The 19,233-nt window shown below is 37.8% G+C and overlaps 1 protein-coding gene across 1 annotated transcript in view; it reads right to left on the reverse strand.

Moving 5' to 3' along the window:
• The window catches only part of park (E3 ubiquitin-protein ligase parkin), an 88,428-nt gene that overhangs the window by 19,941 nt on the left and 49,254 nt on the right, over positions 1-19,233 (reverse strand). Inside the window, exon 5 of the mRNA XM_089108113.1 lies at positions 1,434-1,632. Coding sequence (XP_088964239.1) covers positions 1,434-1,632 — 199 coding nt within the window. The remainder of the gene's footprint in view (positions 1-1,433; positions 1,633-19,233) is intronic.

A 19,233-nucleotide genomic window follows, 5' to 3' on the forward strand; every position in this document is an offset into this window, starting at 1 on the left:
CCTATTTTATTGTCAGACTCAAATGCCCAATGTAAGGCAGTATAGCCCCTATCATCTAGGCAGTTAACACTTGCACCGAAATTTATAAGCATACGGCAATTATTCAGCGTATCAGCTGTTGTTACAGAGTACATAAGTGGTGTCCTCCCGGTACTATCTTTTATATCTACAGATAGTACATCATGAAGATTTGCCAGGATGTAAGCAAGAATGTCAAAACGTTTTGATTTGGCGGCAAAATGGACTGCACTTGAGCCACTATCGTCCTTTACAAGCGGGTCTGCGCCACATCTAATCAGATCTACAACCATATCTAAACAGTTATTTTTTATAGCTTTGTGCAAGCTATGATCTTTATTATTTATAGTACGAACCGAATCGTTGCAATATTTATATGAGTAATCCATTGATAGAACTAGAAACATAAAATTCGAACGAATAATAGTACGAACAAGACAAAAGCCAGGAAAATGGAGCCAAAAACATTTTTTTGTGTCTGTTATAAGTAAATTCAAAGTGAATTCCTTTAACTTAAAAAACAGGAATTTTTTATGTATTGTAGTTTAAGAAGTGGTTTTTATTTTCAGTATGGTTTTTTCGAGCCATCAAAATCCGTTATCATAGAACAAGGCACATTCCAGCATATAATACAATCGTCTGATTTTCGCACACAGCTCTAATTTATTATTATTTTTTGTTGTAATTACCATCCTTCTTTTCAGAAAGGCTATTACACTAAGAGAAAAGCTGAAATGCGTTTTTTAAAGAAGATACTAATACAACACTTTGCAAAAAAATTATTTCTGGCTATGACGTCATTTTGTCTGCCGCGTTGATCTATAAAACAAAATTCAAAATAGTGTTCAGTACTTCAATTCTAAATTTGACACGTCATATGGCATGAAACACAAAGAAAAATAATTATTTTCTCCTTCCTGAAATAGATTTAGTCGGGAAGTCGGGCATACGAGCCTCACCAAGACCTTTTCGGGACTAGGTTAAAATGCAATTACATGAATGGCTCAAAATGTATTTGGGGCTGTTTTTGATTCCAGAATGACATTTTTGAATATCATTCAAGCTGATCAAGCTGCACCAGCCTTCGCATGTCTTTGTCGACTAAGTTGGGTTAGCCTACTGACGTAACTTTTATTTTGTACAGTACTCACTCAAGTCTTCTATCATGTCCACATAAAGTGCATGCACATATATGTTCAAAACATATCTTTTAAGTCACCTTGTTTTTGGGAACAACATTAAATCTCATAATTGCAACTAGATGCAACAGACTGACTTTTTCTTTTTTTTCTTACTAAGCTAACTTCATAATACAACACATCCAGATTTCAATGTAAATTTGAATAAAACAGGAATTTGATCCTCATTTGCTAGAATCAAGAATATATTTCTTATAACTGGCTAAAACAACTTACATCAACATCATCCATGACTTTGAAGTGATGTACTTCTTCAATGAGAGATCCTGTGCATCCAACAGGACAGGGTAGAGTATATCCAAGGATTGGATCGTGCACAAAATTTCTTTCATTCAAGCGACTTTGACAGTAGGAGCGGAAGCAGTCAAGACACGTAACGTGAGAAGACTCACAAGAAAAAACAAGGACGACGTCACTAAATAAATTAAAAACATTTAGAGTACCCAAGCCATTGATAAAAAACTACCGATAATATCATTGTTGAAAAATAAGAAAGGTAACCTTCAGCAGAGTTAAATTTTAAATATTATTACTATATTTATAAGTTAACTACTAATTTTATTTTTTGCTTATAAGAAAAAAAAAATAGCGCATAGCTTACCCAAGTTTCCAACCTTTTAGAAACTGGAAGAAACGGTATACATAAAGATTTTCAAACTTCCTTTTCTTTATAAAATTTAGTTCAGAGGTACGAGTTTATTACCTATTTAATAGTTGGATAAGTCTGGCTCAAAGAGTAGCCTATAGGCAAATTTTTTAGGAAGAACTTGGCATTAGTGTTGATAAATAAAAAACAAATTCCAACACCATCTAACGTGCCCCAAGTTTGTTTATTGTGACTTTTTCTCGGAAAATGTAGTACGCTAATCTTGCCAGTTACACTAATTACACTGATTTTGCTTTATTATTACACTGAAAAATTCCAAGAAACCCCTAATGCTAGATACCGCTGGAGTTTCTTCATTGACACTAGCACCAGCTTTCACTCTTATAAGTTATCCATACTTTTTGATCTGGCATTTAAAATCTTTCCACCAGCCATACATTAAAGATTATACCTAAGCATGAGTTTTCCGACCGTAACCGATGTCTTGCATTCGACAACTTTCAAATATTATATGACTGTACTTTTTCTGAGAAGACAATGTAAAAGCCTAGAGGGAATTTTCTTGGTCTCTACTACTTGAACTAAACCTCAATTCATTCTATTTTCATTCCTCCTTTATAGAACACCTGGAGCAAAAGTAGCTTTAAACATTCGTATTCTAAGATTTCACGTTTTAGCTAAACTTCTCACTCTCGAGTGCATTGTGGAAAGAAAGGCAATATACTTCACACCACTTGAACGACTATTGTTGGCAAATTTTATTCCTTGATTGAATAAGATGGCTGAAAATTAACTATTGGCTACAAGTCAAATGAAGTCAAACTTGCGCGTATATAGCATCAATAAATTTCACGGAAACTCAGCTTTTATGCTGTCTTAATAACCGCCCCAATGGATTGAAGCATTTTCCTTTTTTCCGGTGAACAAGGTGAACTTGCCGCCAGATTCTAAGCATGTGACATTCTAACATCCTGCCAAGGTGCCTTACGCAAGATAACAGCCAAAAGTTATTAACCGATTCGCCTATAAGGAGTTTGAGTAATGAGGATGTAATAAACACGGCCGATTAAACTCTTATTGTATTGAGTAATAAACTGACCGAAGTTAAAAACTAAAATGTACAACTAACAGATATTACACTAAACAAACAAGAAACGTAAACAAACCTAAAACAAAATGGATAATTAATTTTACACTAAACGCGGACATACACTACCACAAAAAATTGGGACTGCCACCCCCTAAAGGCTGGAATGCCATTTGCGCTTCTCTGAAAACGACCCATATATTGCACCTTATACCTAAGTTCTTCCTGGACCACCATATGCACCAAGAGGGCCCAGACATCTACTGCCCAGACATCTTCCCACGTATGTGCTTCAGGTCCCTCTGGTAAATAAAATCAAGCGTATTTTTTTGTCTCTCTCTCCGTTGAGTTCCCTCTGGTTGCCACTTCTCTCCCGTTCTAGGGATTTTATCTTCCACAACCTCAAGTAGCACCATCTCTGTTGGCAGATAATTTTTTTTTTCTAGGATCCGGTACGATATGGAGCAATCTGTCTGGTTAGTTGAACATCAACGACAAAGAGAAGGAAATCCCTATACTAATCAAGGAAAGAGGAAAGAAAAAATATTCCGCGGAATAATGGCATTCGTGACCTTCCATTTTAATTTAATATTTTAGAAGGGCTCGTTTTTGTCAAAACTTATTTGTTGATTCTATTTCAATCAAAAGTAAGGGAAATGGATTCTTAAAAAAAAAAAAAAACACTCTTGAAACAAACATTATCCATTTTGAAAAGAATTTATTTGGTCTTTTCGAAAGAACATTTTAGATTAGCTAATTAATAAATATTTCACCAATTAGTTTTCTAGTAAATTTGAAAAGAATGTATTTAAAAGGAAGAAAGTAATAATGAAAATTTACTACAGAAACTGATTGTTTAAGATATAAGTTGATTGTTTAAGATTTAATCAGGCACAAAATAAATTATTCCTGAAAGTGAGCATTTTTTTTCGCTTTCCACTGCTATAATAATCAAAGAAAAAGAATGCTTAAAATATGTCTGCCTTTCAGTGAAGGGCAAATGACAGTAGCTATTAGAGGGTTTAAGAGGGCGGTAATCCTAGTTTTATTTGTGGTGATTTCTGTTTGTTTTAAATGTGACTTACTCTATGACGTAATTTCTGTTCGCATATAAGAGTTACACCGTCCGGGTAAAACGGTTCTTTGGCCATAATTTCCGGACCCAACAAGAAGGGGGGGAGTGAACTAGTATTTTATTCTAAGGTATCTTGCGCACTGCGATTTCCTCGGTGTACGCATAAGTTAGTAGAAGTGACCCTATTGATCCGAACAGCACACCATATATGGGCATAGAGTCATTAGGGAGAACACGTTGTTAATGGGGTCAATGACCTCTTTTTCCAAGGTCGATGTTGTTGTTCTTGTAAGTGCACGCTCGAGGTGAATGTCAAAGTCGATTTATTTTATGTTGTTGTTCAAGTCAAATGTTATGAGTTTCCCGGAAACAGTTAGATCACATGTTTCCTTCTTAGCCAATCAGAAGGCTTTGTTTACATATTAGCGGCGGAGGGAATATAAGGAAAGTATTTTCGCTAGAGTTTTATTAGTCTGTCAATAGAATTCAAAGGAGTGAGAAGAAGAACAGTTTGACTTTAAACATGTGAATATATATTTGTGTTGGTAATGTGTGGAATTTTTACACTATTATAAGTTGATAGTGGGGTTTATGGTAATAGTAAAAGAGCACCAAGCATTGCGGTGGAAATCAAGAAAGGATCGCGGCTTTGTCTGGAATGGGATGCAGTATATGCAAGATATGTGATATCCTTGAGCAAATTTAAAATGGAGGATCAATTATGTTTTGCCGCTAAAGTTGATATAGCACATGTGAATAGACTTCAATGTGCTTTAAGTGCATTGGTGAAACATATTGAAGACAATAAACAGTCTCGTTAATTGTACATGCTCTGTATTATTGTAGTTGTTGTAATTATTCAATAAAATTGTTTCGAAATCGAAAATGTTCTCTTTCTTTTCTGGTTAGGGGTAACGAATCAGGGTCAGTCTAGAGTCAGCAGTCGGAGTGAAAGGACTGAAAAATGAATAAATTTGAGAAAGAGAGAATTAGATCAAATCTAGTGTTTATGGAAAAACATTTGATTTTGGATGATAATTTTCTCGAGTTATCTCGTAAACGCAGGATATTCTCTTGTCGTGGGGCACTTGAAAATATAATTAGGAGTGATCCCCCCCCATTGATCTATTGTATGAAACTCTTAAATTTTGATTCAAATGCTTATAGTCAATTCATTGATACATTAATTGGAACAAAGCAGAATCATATTGTGGATATACTTTTGAAAATATTGCCAATGGATTCAATGTATATGGTTCCCCCCATCATTCGAAAGAGGTAACGTCACATAGCTACTCCTCTCTCCCCCATTTCCCTCTCATTGAATTTATCGATCTGAGAGGATCAGTTTCGTGTTATAATTTATTGAGTTTACAACGGAAACACAAAAAAGTTCTATACATTTAAAATTTTAATTTCAACAATGTGCAGTTTTAATATAATTAAGACATTTTAAATTATTTATTAATATATTGAAAAGTGTAAATTATTTAATCATTGTAAATTTCATATATCCTATGCAGTACAAATTAAAGGATGTAAATCATTTCTTGAGGAGGTGTTTGACTATCATCATAGAGGGCACCTGTGATCCAATTGTCACTATGATAAATGTGATCAGTGGGAGAATACTTACCCAGCTATGATTGGAAAGAATCCCAAACTTGATTTCAGTTTATTTCTACGAGATTGGTATCGTCGTGGATTTAAATTATTCTGGTAAGAGGAATCTGGTCTACGATTCAACTGTTGGGGTAACAAGACAATCTGGTTTCTACGTCATCGTTGTGATGACACCCCCTGCTATGATTATAAACCAATTGATTTTTATTTGGCAGTTACCGAATGTGATTCACCATTTGAAAACATTGTATGCGATATTGCTTCAAATAGACAAATTGAAACTCGTGAATTTCATAATATGAATGCAAATAGTATCATTGACTATACAAAGAGATATGACAAGAATGAAGTTACATTGTCCTGTAGAAAATGTGACCCTGACTTTGCAGTCAATCAAAATCAATATACAGTGGCTCCAAATGATTTACCAGCATTAGTGGCTCACGACAGTTGCCTATACATCGAAGATGAAGAAATCTAAAGTGTAGATTTAAAGACATTGTTGTATATATATATATGCATTTTATTAATAAACAAATTCACAAAAATTTTTAAGCACTTTACTCTTAGGGCACTGAAATCAATACTAGATAGGTCTGAGAGGATATTTTCCACTATAAAGTCATTCAGACGTGGATTGTCAACATAAATGCGGAGAAACTGCGTGTAAGTATAGCCACGACATCGGAACACAAAATATAGTAGTGTATGGAAGCCACAGCTTTTAGTCGTTAGATCCTGCACCCTCTTCCGATTTTGAATAATAGTTTTCCCACTGCTCTCAATATAGTTGCTGATGTGGGATGTGTAGAATGTATATGGTAGACCAAGAGGATCAAAAAATTCAATCGCCTTCAGTGTTTGAAAGATGCACAGCCAATGACCCGTCAGCACAGTCGACGGACTGCTATTAACAATAATCAAGGTATTGTCGACACTTTGAATTTTTCCAAAAAAGTCCGAGGGCAGACAATAGGATTTGTACAGGGACATGTAGGGGTCCATATTAAATACATTGGTTATTTGACTGGTGCTCATGGCGCCAAGTCTAGTAGAACACTGCCTTGGGGAGTGATTTCCCAATAGGTTTCATATTGATTTAGTGAGATTAGTGCTATACTCTCAGCCAATGGGTCGGCAAATGTACACTCTAAACGCACACTCCCCGTACGTACGATACTCATATCCTGTGGACCCGACAAATCCAGTACAATGATACCATGTGTTTTAGCAAACATATCTTCGGTTATACCATTTTCAAATAGTTGAGAGTCATGATCTAGGGTTTGCATGGTCAACTCGTACAATGTTCTATAGGATTTATCAAAAGATAGATTGTAGAGTGGGATGCCGTTTACTTTTCATACAAGAGATGAAAGTCCAAACATCTCAAATTTATGTGGGCATTCAGTCCATCATTCAATTGCACTGACGCCCTTTACAAATTTCAACGCTAGTTTGACGGATTTTCACCATTGATAAAGGATGAATCGGTGAAGGTGCGTGAGCCCATTGCAATATGACATTGATTGGTGATTGTATGAGGACCAAGCAGTTTAATATTGTTACCATTGGCTCTCTGTTTTTCCACAGCCAAAGCAACAGAACTCATAACCTGCTGTTTGCGTACATGAAGTATTGCCGAGGTTAGGGAGAGACTTACTTCAGGATTGGCAGCAAGTTCTTTTCTCAATATGAAATTGGAGGGTGCAAGCGTTAGTTTTATATCCACTTTAACATTGGGCGGCAGCCAGTGGGGTATATTAAATATTTCATGATATATTTTTCCAACTAGATGTAATTCACTAGTTGTAGCATTTTTAAGTACATCTGTACTATCAGTGTTAGTAATATATTCATATCCATTGGAGGTGCCTCTCAATTCCTTGTATGACTTGGGTGTCATCAGCATGAATTGCATATAGCTTGTATAATTTGAGAGATTGTTGCTTGTGCTCACCAGCTTGCCATTGATGTAGACACTAATTTGAAGAAATAAATTATGTAATATAAAATTTTCATAGGATATTCCATCGCCCCGAATTGGCATTGTATTATCGGATTTCCAGACTTTCATTTGCAAATCTATAAATGTTCAGGACATGTCCATAAAGTAGTCTTCATTGGAATAAATTTGAAAGTGGATATTATCGGAGAGGGGTTGTTGTGGATAAAATTGTTCATAGTATCCATGCTTGACACTCACATCAACATTTTCAGCATTGAATAGATTCAATGAGGCGGTGATTGAAGGTTGAGAATCCTTATGTGGTAGGTAGGACATTTTAGGAGAAGAAATCTAGTTTCGATCTGACAATTTTCTTCCTGGGACTTCTGGTTACAGCACGTGTCCGCTTTTTCCTTCTTTTCTTTGACAAAAGGGGTGATGTCTTTCGTTTCCGACCTGAGTAGAGACTGATGAGTGATGCATTGTTTCTTGACCTTTTTAAACCTTTACCATTTTGTTTTAATTTCTCACCAAGGGTTCGCGCACTGGACCTAAGATTTTCCGTAGCACTTTTTTTAAAATCCTTGCCAGAGCCCCAATCGTATAGTGTAGAGGATGCAAAATCTGTCGCAGCCGGTACAAGATATTTTCTGGCCAATGGTAGTGAAGAGCAAAACAGCTTAGCAAGCCAACTGCCAAGACCATAGCTAGACATTGACGAGCGCCCTTTGTAATAGTCCATTCCATTGCCCTGTTGTCTTGGGCCAAGAGTATTAACATAGCAGTCAATATCAGGACAAGTGAATACCACTTTTTTATTAGACATCTTGCTTTTGAACGATGGGTCGAAAATGGCATGTAATCACAGCCAAACCCTTTGAAATTGCTATGGGATCGCCCAATTCGGTTCTTAGTGTTAACTGACAGAGTTCCAAATAGGAAGTGTTTACGGGAATATACTGAAGATGCTTTATATTGTAGTGGTGAATATGTTCTTGATTGGTTTTTCGTTCAAGAACTCGTAGGAGGGGAACATTTGAATTACCAACCCGAGATGTTTCCACAAATGAAGCCTAGAGAAATATACAAGTGTCTGTGGAGAAGGCAGGCGGGTAGTCAGCGAAAATGATATTAGTGTTTCCGGCACTTTTACCATTGATTATATTGAGCTTAAAGCCAAGAACATCCTTTAGATTATCGTTGAGAATAACCTTTTCACTGGCAATAGGTGAACTAATGTAGATCTTGCCTTCCTCCTTTGAATAGTTGAAATGAAAAGCTCCCTTTTTACGGGCAGAAATTCTTTTATTAATGGAACGACATAAATCGTTCATGCAGGTGAGTTCCTCGTAGGGTAATTCAATGTAAGGATAATCCATCTAATTGATTTTTTGAATTTTTTCTTGATCACCTGTTGGTGGCGGCGGCCAATCATAGGGTCTAATTTTTAGTTCATATTTACGATCCTTTCTCAGGATGTCGTAGGTATTTTTTAGAATACAGTCGGCAAGAGCCACTTCATACTTTCCGTCGTCGAATTTGATGGTGGGGGAGAGTTTCGTCCAAAAATCCCTTGTTCTATTCAAGTCATTGTAAAGAGGATCAGAAACATTGGACATGAAGGTCACATAGAAATCATTGGGCATTGTCAATATCTTCAGCACTGACCCAGGAATCAAAATCTGAGTTGTATCCTAGCCAGCTAACAAATAACTGTTTCTTGCCATGGCGTATACGACTCTTCAATATCTTTTCAATTTGCTAAATTTCGCTAGTGTCTCCAACTTGTTGCAGCTCATATTCATAGAAAACGCAGAGAATCACATCATCTTTGGTGTCTCGTAGTCGATACGTTGTGGGTTCAGTGTCTAGAATTTTGTACACTTTAAAAAGTTCAGTGCTCCATAAATAATTTCATTTTTCAAAAATATTGGTTGTTCTATTAATTCGAAAAGTATCACCAACATTGAATTTCTTCTTTTTTTTCTCTTTTTCACCATTGGAGTATTGCTTTAGAAAAGCATCAAATGTATTTTCATTGTAATGAACATCAATTAGTGTAGAGTTGGACAGAGATCGATGGGGTCGTTGATTATAAATCAAAATTATTTTATAAAAATAAATAATAAAATCCCATGTATTTTTAAATGTTCAAAATCTTGAAATTAATAGAAGAATAGTTCTTATTAATAGTTAATCCAATGCAGCCATTATCGGGCTGTGACTATGATAAAGTATTGTATTATATTTCAAAAGAACCTTTTTCACATGGGGATTAACAAATTCACTGCCACGATCCGATTGAATTTTTCTATATGAATCCTGTTCTAGAATACTTTCAATGGCCTTAGCAAATTCATCACCTCTCTTTGACCGCAGTGGAATGGCATAGGCATAGCGTCTAAAGATGCCGATTGCCACCAGAATATATTTGTATGGCACATTGTCACGCTGTTGAAGTGTGTCTAAAGCTAAAAGATCCGTTTGCATTATATGCAGAGGAAAAAAGGATTTAGTTTGTCGATATTGTTTACTGCGAAGCCTGTGATTCCGATGTAGTGTGTAACTCAGTTCATTTTCTAGATACTCTTTTGCATTTTTCAATGTGGTGGTGCCGGAGACAGCTTTGGAAAGCGTTTTGGGGGAACTTAAACTTCCCGCTTCGCCAATATTTTCATAGACACCTTTCAGAACTTCATCCATTTTGAGCGTAAACACGTAGTGTAATGTCCACTCCCCTTTTGCACACTGGAGGGTGAATTAGTTCGTCTTCACTTTTGACTAGCAGCCACAGGTGTTGTAAAATCAATGACGTTGCTAGTATCTTCAAATAATGAATCTCCTTCTTTTTTAAATGATGGTTTTGGAGGAGGAAGACTATATTCTCTTAGTTTCTTTCGAATTTGCTTATTGCCAATAAGACTTTTGGGAAAGTTTGATACACACAGAAAGGTGTATAGATTATCGTCAAAGGATAAGAGTCCTTTACGATTCGTCACCATATCACAAATTAAATCAACTAGATTATAACTTTTTCCTTGAATTATAATTCGTTTCCCTGTGCTCTCGACTTGAACTTGATCACCAGTTTCCAACATGAGATAAGATAATACTCTTTTACTCTGTTCTCGATAGGTCAGTGGCAATAGGTTTCCAATTTTCGATAAAATTGAATTCAATTCCTTCTCCTTTGATGCTGCTGCAGAATCTTGAGGAGATGTTTCCTGTTTAGAGGGATATGTGACGACAGTGGGTCTCTCACGATAAGGTTTATGTTTGTCCACACGTCACAATGCATCTTGAAGTAAAAGCAGTTTTTTGTCGTCAGTAATATTCTCATCGTTAATGAATTTGCTTAGATTGTCCTCAAAATGTTCGACGGGCGAGAGGGCAAGTTCAAATGGTGTCAATCTATAGGGTTTTGCCATTCTCTAGAGAAAACTGTTTACAAGTCCTGCAAATATCGGTAGTAAAGGTGTGAAAAAGCTACCACCTGCTTGAAGGAGTCACTTTCTTTTAAATTTTTTTCCCTTGTTTTTAAAAGCCAAGACGCTTAAAGTGGAACGATGTTGCTTTGTCTGTTGTCTAACAACTTCTGGCAGTTGAACATTGCCCTCGGTTAAATCTAAACATAGGTCAGATATAAGATTATTGAAATCATTGTCAAACCCGGTTTCGAGTCTGGCCTTCTTAAGAAGTGGTTTTGAAGCACTTAAAATGGAAAACAGATGCCGGTGCTCGTGTAGTTTCTTCAGTGTCATAATGGTGACTAATAGCCTTTTCTACTGTTCACCGGTAGATATACTGTAATTTCATTGTTGAAAATGTCGGTGACTACACATAGATCCTCGGGCGTGCTCTGATTAAGATCCAGCAAAATGTAACCGTAGGGCTTGCTAGTCGCCTGAGTGTACGCTGACAACATAAATTTTGGAGCGCCGGGGTATATCTGCTTATTGAGAGTTATGAGCGAGCTAGAATCACGTACAACTCGATAGATAATATAGACGGTGCAATTCAAAGCAAGGGTTCGCATACATTTGCTCTGATGAAACAGATTGTGTAGAACCAGAGTAACGGAAATGTGTTCATGTTGGGAGCGATCGGTGAACAGTTGTAGCATCTCCTGCGATATCTGTAAAATGGATTCAGCGAAATCATCAATAATCAGCCATGAGTTCGATTCAATAATATTGAAAACATCAATTCCCCGTATGAATTGTGTTGGTACGAACGTGGCAATAGCTTTTATTTTATCATAGGACTCCTGCCAAATACTAAAGCAATAGTAGATTTTTTTCGGTTTTTCCAAAAACATTTTATCGCAATTTTGAATTATTTTAGCTAAAAGTGTTGTTTTCCCCGACATTGAAGGTCCAAAGAAAAATGATCTGAAGGGTGTTTTAAGTTGATACATGCTGCTGTTGGGGACATCAGTTGGACTGCAACTAACTGTAATTCATATGTGTCCTATGAATAAGTAGTAATTTCCCCATAGATCTATCTATTCAAGAACAACAAAAACAATATTTCATGACAGCATTTATTTCGATACTACATGAAAACAAATATTTGCAGTCAACATGAACTGCACAACGATAGAAATAACACTCGTTCAACAAGAACAGTTGACAAAATTTCATGGTCAACATGAAAACTCTATTTGTTCAACATAAAAACTCTATTTGTTCAACATGAACTGCTCGGCAATGATAACACTCTATAAAAAAAAACACTTTTCTGTCCATCATCAGCACTTATTGTCTTTAAACACTTTTCTGTACAGCACTTTTCTGTCCATCTTTTAAAGCACTTATTGTCAACTTAAACACTTTAAAAAAAAAAACACTTTTCTATACAACAAAAACACAGAAAACACTTGAAAATACACACACTCACGGGAACTAGCAGCACAGTTGAACACATTACGGTGAATTTAAAGGTGGGGGGTCCCCCCCCCCGGGGACCGCGGGGCCGAAGGCCGGCCGGCCGCGGGCGGGACCCCCCACCCCCCTGGGCGGCCGCGGGAAGGGACCCCCCCCGGGAGCGGCGGTGGAAAAACAATAGTTGTCGTCAGTGCGACGGCTGCGACAGGTTAGTGGATGGGTTAGTTGGGTCAGTGGTTAGGTTAAGGTAGTGAGATTGGGATTAGTTAATTTATGAACAGGTTGGGGTGGTGGTTAGTTGGTTAGGTTAATTTATCCAGACCAAGTTGATTGCGATAGTCTATGCATTCAACTCGGTCTGAAATACGGTTGTGGCCGTGGGGTAGGACACTCACACCATTCTCGAGCACATAGACTTTGTCAGATATACACGACATTACATTCTTTTCCAATCTCACAGTATAATTTTTATACTGTAGAGAGCAAATTGCAAGCACTTTTGCTCTTGGCACTAGGCTACCTTCTACACAGTCTCTGTACACGCTCATGTTGAACTTGCTCTTTACAAAATGTGTAGGCACCCCTTTACACGCCTTCTTTTCATCCCCACTATGAGTTTCCACGCAATAAACTTTGGGGCCCGGGAACACCCCCGGGATATCAAATCACTCCCCGTCTCTGATTTTAACATTAAAAGTTGGTTGGGGGCTTGACGTTTCACCAACTCGGGGTAGAGTGATGGATTCCAGTTGGTGAAATCCATCCGCGAGCTGATGTGCACCCAATTTTGCAAATCACTAAATAAATCCAATTCAGTCCCATTTACCTTTAACAGCAGAGAATCCGTAACACAATATTAAAATTCAACCGCCCCCTACCATGGCCTTTGCACCTTGAATAATTTTTAAAAGAACGACAACATGAGCTTTTTGGAAATTTCGAGTACTGAACTGCCGCCTGCAATATTCTTGTTCAGTACTACATTTCGCTTTCGCCTGTTTAGGAGAACCATACCAGTCTCTATGCTCGTGAACGATGTAAAATTGGGGTGGGCAATAATTCGTGCACACTTTAGAGGGTTAGTCACGATGTCGCAGCGAGATCTAATAAGAACACTTTCACACATTTTGCCAAACACTGAATTTAGGATAAGCTTATACATTTCCTTCTCCACCTTTGAGTTTGCCCTAGAGCGTTTATCGACAAAGGTGTCAATAAACGTTTTGAAATAGGGTCGCTGATTGAACTGCAGGACCCTGTGTATTTTGGTGATCTTGAAACCATTGCTCACCATCCAGTGCAAAAGCACATGGTGAACAACGATATTCTCCTGAGGGTCCAAATCAGCAATCAGTTTCTGTTTAGAGGGAGTCCAGTGCATCCCCATATCCTCGCCCAATGATCGATTGTAGGGGCTCAGAGAGTCCCTGCTCACCGGCCGATTGATACAGGGAAAGACAAAATCTTTGACTGAGTCGTGAAGGGCCAGCGGACTGTGACCGTCAACTTCAAAGAACCATCCTTGTGGCCCATTGTCCTCGATCGTGGTAATGTCGGGGAACTCACAAGGATTCTCAAGCCATTGATAGTTCCCACATGGCAAAGAGTAGTGTGATATTGCCGAGGGGTACAACGAGTTCATTTCCAAGAACACTGCATTTGACTTTGCACCGGTGCTTTGTCCGCTCGGGTCGGTTGATAAGACGCGGTCCCCATGAAAAACATACCCACCCCTCATTGAACGTTCTACAAAAAGGTGCTGATCTACGTCGGTGATTAGACCTATTTCCTCCCTGCTAATTTTTAAAATTAAATCCATCACTAAATGGGGTGTAGAAAAATAATAACCAATATCTAACCCGAACTCTGAATAGATCTGGTCCGTGTTCTTACAGAGTATATCTAGCAGAGATAGAACGTCACTGGCCACGTACAGTCTACAATAATCCCACCCATTTTTACAATCCCTCTTGGACCAAACCTTCTTGGCAAACTCATACTCCTCGGCTGTGCATTCACTGTTGGTCAGTGAATTGTAAAAAGATTCAATTGGAGGTAGTTTCATCTCACTTAAGCGTGCGCCAGAACAGTAATAGTTGTATGCGTATATACCTTTGCAGGTCAACAGGTCATACATTTCACTGTCTGGAAAGCGCTGTTTAAGCAAGGGAAAGCTATCAAAGTTGTCGCTTTTTTGCACTTGAATCAATTGACTCAATGCCTTGGGGAAAAAACTAAAGGAATCTAAAAACCTGATTTTATTCCAGCACATATGCTCTTTATCCACTGCCTGCCATTTCAGTTCGAGAAGCAGCAACTTCTCAGCTGATTTGGGAATTATGTTATAGGTAAATGAACTATTTACCCATGGACAATCTACTCCCCCTCCCTCCCTATGCATACGTGCCAGTATCGGTAAAATAAATTTTAAATCATAATTGGAATTATGAATAAAAACAGGGATAAAAAACTGCTGGCTAACATTTAAATTACACGATTGATGTGCAACCCCCCTAAAATTACTACCCCCCGAGGATATTTCCTGCCACAAGTGATTAGCGTCTCGGAATGTCCCCCTCCCCCCTCTTTTCCCTTGTGCCCCTTTATAACCCTCTAGCAACTCCCCCTTCCCTCCACCAACTATTGTTTTATGTTTTCTATAGAGGAGAGTCGCTTCGGCCAGCACCATTGGATAATGAGTCTTTCTAAAGCGAGAAATAGCGCCATGATCCGTGCCAATTAGTTTAGTCAATGTCTTGTCCATGCAATCGGGCCCCTCATCCAATGTTTCTACTATTTCTAACAACCGCATGTTGTTAGAACTATCTCTTTGTATGTGAGCGTAGGACACTGCACTATCCTGGTGTCCTTTGACTCGGTTTGGATATTTGGGATCGTTCACTTCCACCAGCTTAGCTTCACAGTCCAAAGATATTTTGTTGCACTGGAGAAGGGTGTTTTGGAAATTTTAGAATCGTAGAATGGCCCTATCCCCTGAAACTGTTTCCACTGTCTGATAGCCATGCCGGCTACAATGCCTCATATGATCCCGCAACTTTAGTTCAGTCCAAAATCTAGAGAAGCATGTTGGACAGTAGAAACGGGCACTCTGTTTCTTACCCTCCCCCAGAAGTCTACTGATGTCAGTGATCGGATTAAAATGCCCGATTGTATTCGGTTGACTAGGCGGCGTGTAAAGCAACCAAACCCAGTGTTTAACCAAATCAACTGAGGGACCCCTTACAGGGAATACCACCCCCTTCTTTTTAGAGCGAGTTCCATCTTCAAATTCTGTTTCGTACTGTACCACAGTAACGCCAATATTTAAATGGGCATTAGCCCTTTCAAATATGTCAATAGATCGTAGCGTTACTGGGTATTTTCCTTCAAAGTATGAGAAATATACAATGGGGAAATCGGACCCGTCCTTCCCATGTATAGCCCAATTGTCTAAATTTGTCTTGGTAGCGTCCCGAACTGGAGGCTCGAATGCTGATATGGAGAAAGCATATCTGAAACACTTTTGATCTGTTTCAAAACAGATCCGCTGGACACCATTACAACCTTCTAGATCTGGATTATAATTTAAAACTACTGCCCTTTCCCTACCCACTCTTAAAATAAAATCTTTCTTAAATTTAAAAATATTTACACTTAAATTTTAAACAAAAAGAACTAGAGATCCACTCCCATTTTCATTAAAGTTCTCAAGATGCGTTATAATATGATCTACCCAATCAATGAAAGCACCCCCAAAATTTTCCAAATTCGAATAAACCAAACGCATCTCGGAATGTATATAATGATAATAAACTTCACTTTTTCCCTCATTTAAATAGAAAACTTTTAAAACAATGGAAACCTTAATTGAATCCCTACCCCCCCCACAACTGAATTTGATTCTCCGGAAGTGCACGAATTTTGTCTACATAGGCATGCACAATTTCTACAGGGTCAAAAACAAAATTTCCCCCCATAAGTGTATTAAAAGGATCCCCAAACGTTGCAGTGAAAACAACTATATTATTTAAAATTGTGTTGGATAATTGAAAATCGGGGAAAGATGTACCTCCTCCCCCAAGTTGTTCAACAATATTTGGGGTATGTTCCACTTCAGTTGTTTAAAGTGGAATAGTTAGGGTATCGAAGGCTGGAGGAGGAGGAGGAGAAGGGTTCCCAGTTAATTCGTTTAAAGGCTGTAGGGTATTTTGGCTCAAGTCTACCAGCCCATTTGCGCCATTGTCTACATAAAACATAAACTCATCAAAACACTCATCAATCTTAACAGGTACGTCAGTTCTATTATCACAAATTGAATTGTTCCTGGGCTCCGTATATTCATCTCCTCATTATCAAAATTGCGTACCGGGGGAAACTGATGAGTATGGGACCAGAGCACTCTGTAAATGAAAAATAGCTTATTTTCAAAGTATTCAAATCATCACTACTGTAAAAATTTGAATTATTGCTTAATAACATTTGGTTAATTCAACTGAAGATAATCTAAGATATGACATAGAAGCGCTTCCCGCGATGCTTCTCGGGCCCGCGGCGCTTCCCCCGGCGCTTCCCTAACCTTGCCCCACAGCGCTTCCCGGACCCACTGGCGCATTCCGGGCTCCGCGGCTCCCGATCATTTACATAATGCCCCAAAAAAGTTGAAATATTTCTAATTCCATACAGGATCGGTAAACACATGAGTTTAATTAAATAGGTTAGATGAACGAGTTTGAACTTCAAAATGTTGAGAATCGACAAGTCACTGTCCCCACACTTCTTGGGCATTATAGCACTATTTTTTGACATGATTCTCCCAGCGCTAGGCCATAAATAATTTTTGCATCTCCTTTTCCTGTTTTGTTTTACACTAGTGGTTTTAGTCAATCAATGTTTCAATGATCTTTGTGTAATTCTCTGTTTTCTGAGATAGCGGAGAACTAATTGTCGGTAAAATTAATATTTAGGACATTGGAGTTCTATATTCTATGTAAGAGCGAAACATGGCACGATAGAAATATTCAGTTTAAATTAGAACGACAATATGTGACAGATGGGATAATCTCTCTCAAAATTAGGTGAAAAAGAGCAGTCGGTGTTTCAAAGGTACCTAAAAATATATGTGATAGCAATAGAGAAAATAATAAAGATTAGAAAAATAGCATTTTGTGATAAAAAGGTTCTCTAACAGTAAACTAGAAAATTAGCTAAAAATATTATTATGAGAAAGCGAAGCGATAGCAAAGATTAGAAAAAGAGCGGTTTCTTTGCAAAAAAATTACATTTAGATATGTAATAGGGGTTAATATCTCACAGAGATAAGTTTATATTGGGATTAAAAAGGACTAAAAATTGGAAGAAATAGATCGGTAGTAAAAAATGCTTACATTTGCATCAGTGGTGGGGGGTGGGGCCCCCGAAGGACCTGGTAGTGGGTGTTGGAGGGGGGGCGGGGCGGCAGCGCTATGTTCTTGCGCGGCTGGGCCGGCTATTTCACGATCTTGCGTAGCTTTGGCATTGTAGTTATCCGCCCACTCTCTCTTAAGTTTTCTGCCAGGCTGCATTGGGGCTGGCACTGATGGGGCTGCCTCACCCTCTCTGGCTTTCTTGGAAGGAGGGGGCACGCATTCTTCACAATTGGCCTTAAAAAGAAGAGAAAAAATTAGTATCAAATAATTTGTTCCTTTTTACAGAAGGAAAGTTGGTACCCTCATCCATATAATTTTGTTTAGAAAACTATTTATGTCTTTTCAGTATAGCAAAAATTAAAAATTTCTCGAGAAATATATTAAGCTTAGAAATCAAACGTTTTTATTAGACAATCAGTAGTCTATAGCCATAGGATATGAATCATTGTTTCTATTTTTACCATTTAGAAAAATTTTAAATTTTCCGGTCTATAGGCTTTAAATTAGATCGTTAACCCATCGACCTGTAGGCCTATATTTTGCAAACATAGGTTAAAATGCTATTCAATTTATATATAATATTAGCTTCATGCAACTCCCAAAGACTTTTCTAGCCCTGCACTGTTTGTTTTCATTTTAGACTGATGGCGTTAGAATTGAAGGCATTGCCCTCCCCCTTTACATAATTTACTTACACGAAAGCTGTTAGAAGCACTGTATTGCCCCCTTCCCCCTTTCACATAATTCTCTAAATATATTGTTAAACTTAATTTGAAAATAATCTATTTAACATGCTCTCTGACAAGTCCAAGACCCTTACTTTTAATGCGAAGAAATAGTTTGTTTTCATTTTACACTGATGGCGGTAGAATTGAATGCATTAAGCTCCACCTTTACATAATTTACTTACAACGAAGCTGGTAGAAGTAATGTATTACCCCCTCCGACGTTTCACATAATGTTCTAAATATACTGTTAAACTTAATTTAAAAATAATCTCTTTCACCAGCTCTCTGACAAATACAAGGCCCTTACTTTTAATGCGAAGAAATAGTTTGTTTTCATTTTACACTGATGGTGGTAGAATTGAAGGCATTGCCCTCTCACTTACCATAATTTCCTTACATAGAAGCGGTTAGAAGCACGGTCTTTCCGCCGCTGCCCTGTCTAAGCATGTTCTAAATATATTGTTAAAATTAATTTTACAACAATTTATGTAAACAGCTCTTGTACAAATACAAAGTTACGAAACTACAAGCTTGATATACAGCAATCTATTTTTGCTTAAAACTGTTTTAATTTGACAGCCAAAACAAAACCCTTTGACTAGACCGATAGCGTGAACACACTGGAAAAGGGTGACAGATAATTATAGGCCTCACATT

Source organism: Artemia sp. Qi Xiang Cuo, chromosome 2, assembly GCF_049724085.1.
Source record: "Artemia sp. Qi Xiang Cuo chromosome 2, ASM4972408v1, whole genome shotgun sequence".
NCBI lineage: Eukaryota > Metazoa > Arthropoda > Branchiopoda > Anostraca > Artemiidae > Artemia > Artemia sp. Qi Xiang Cuo.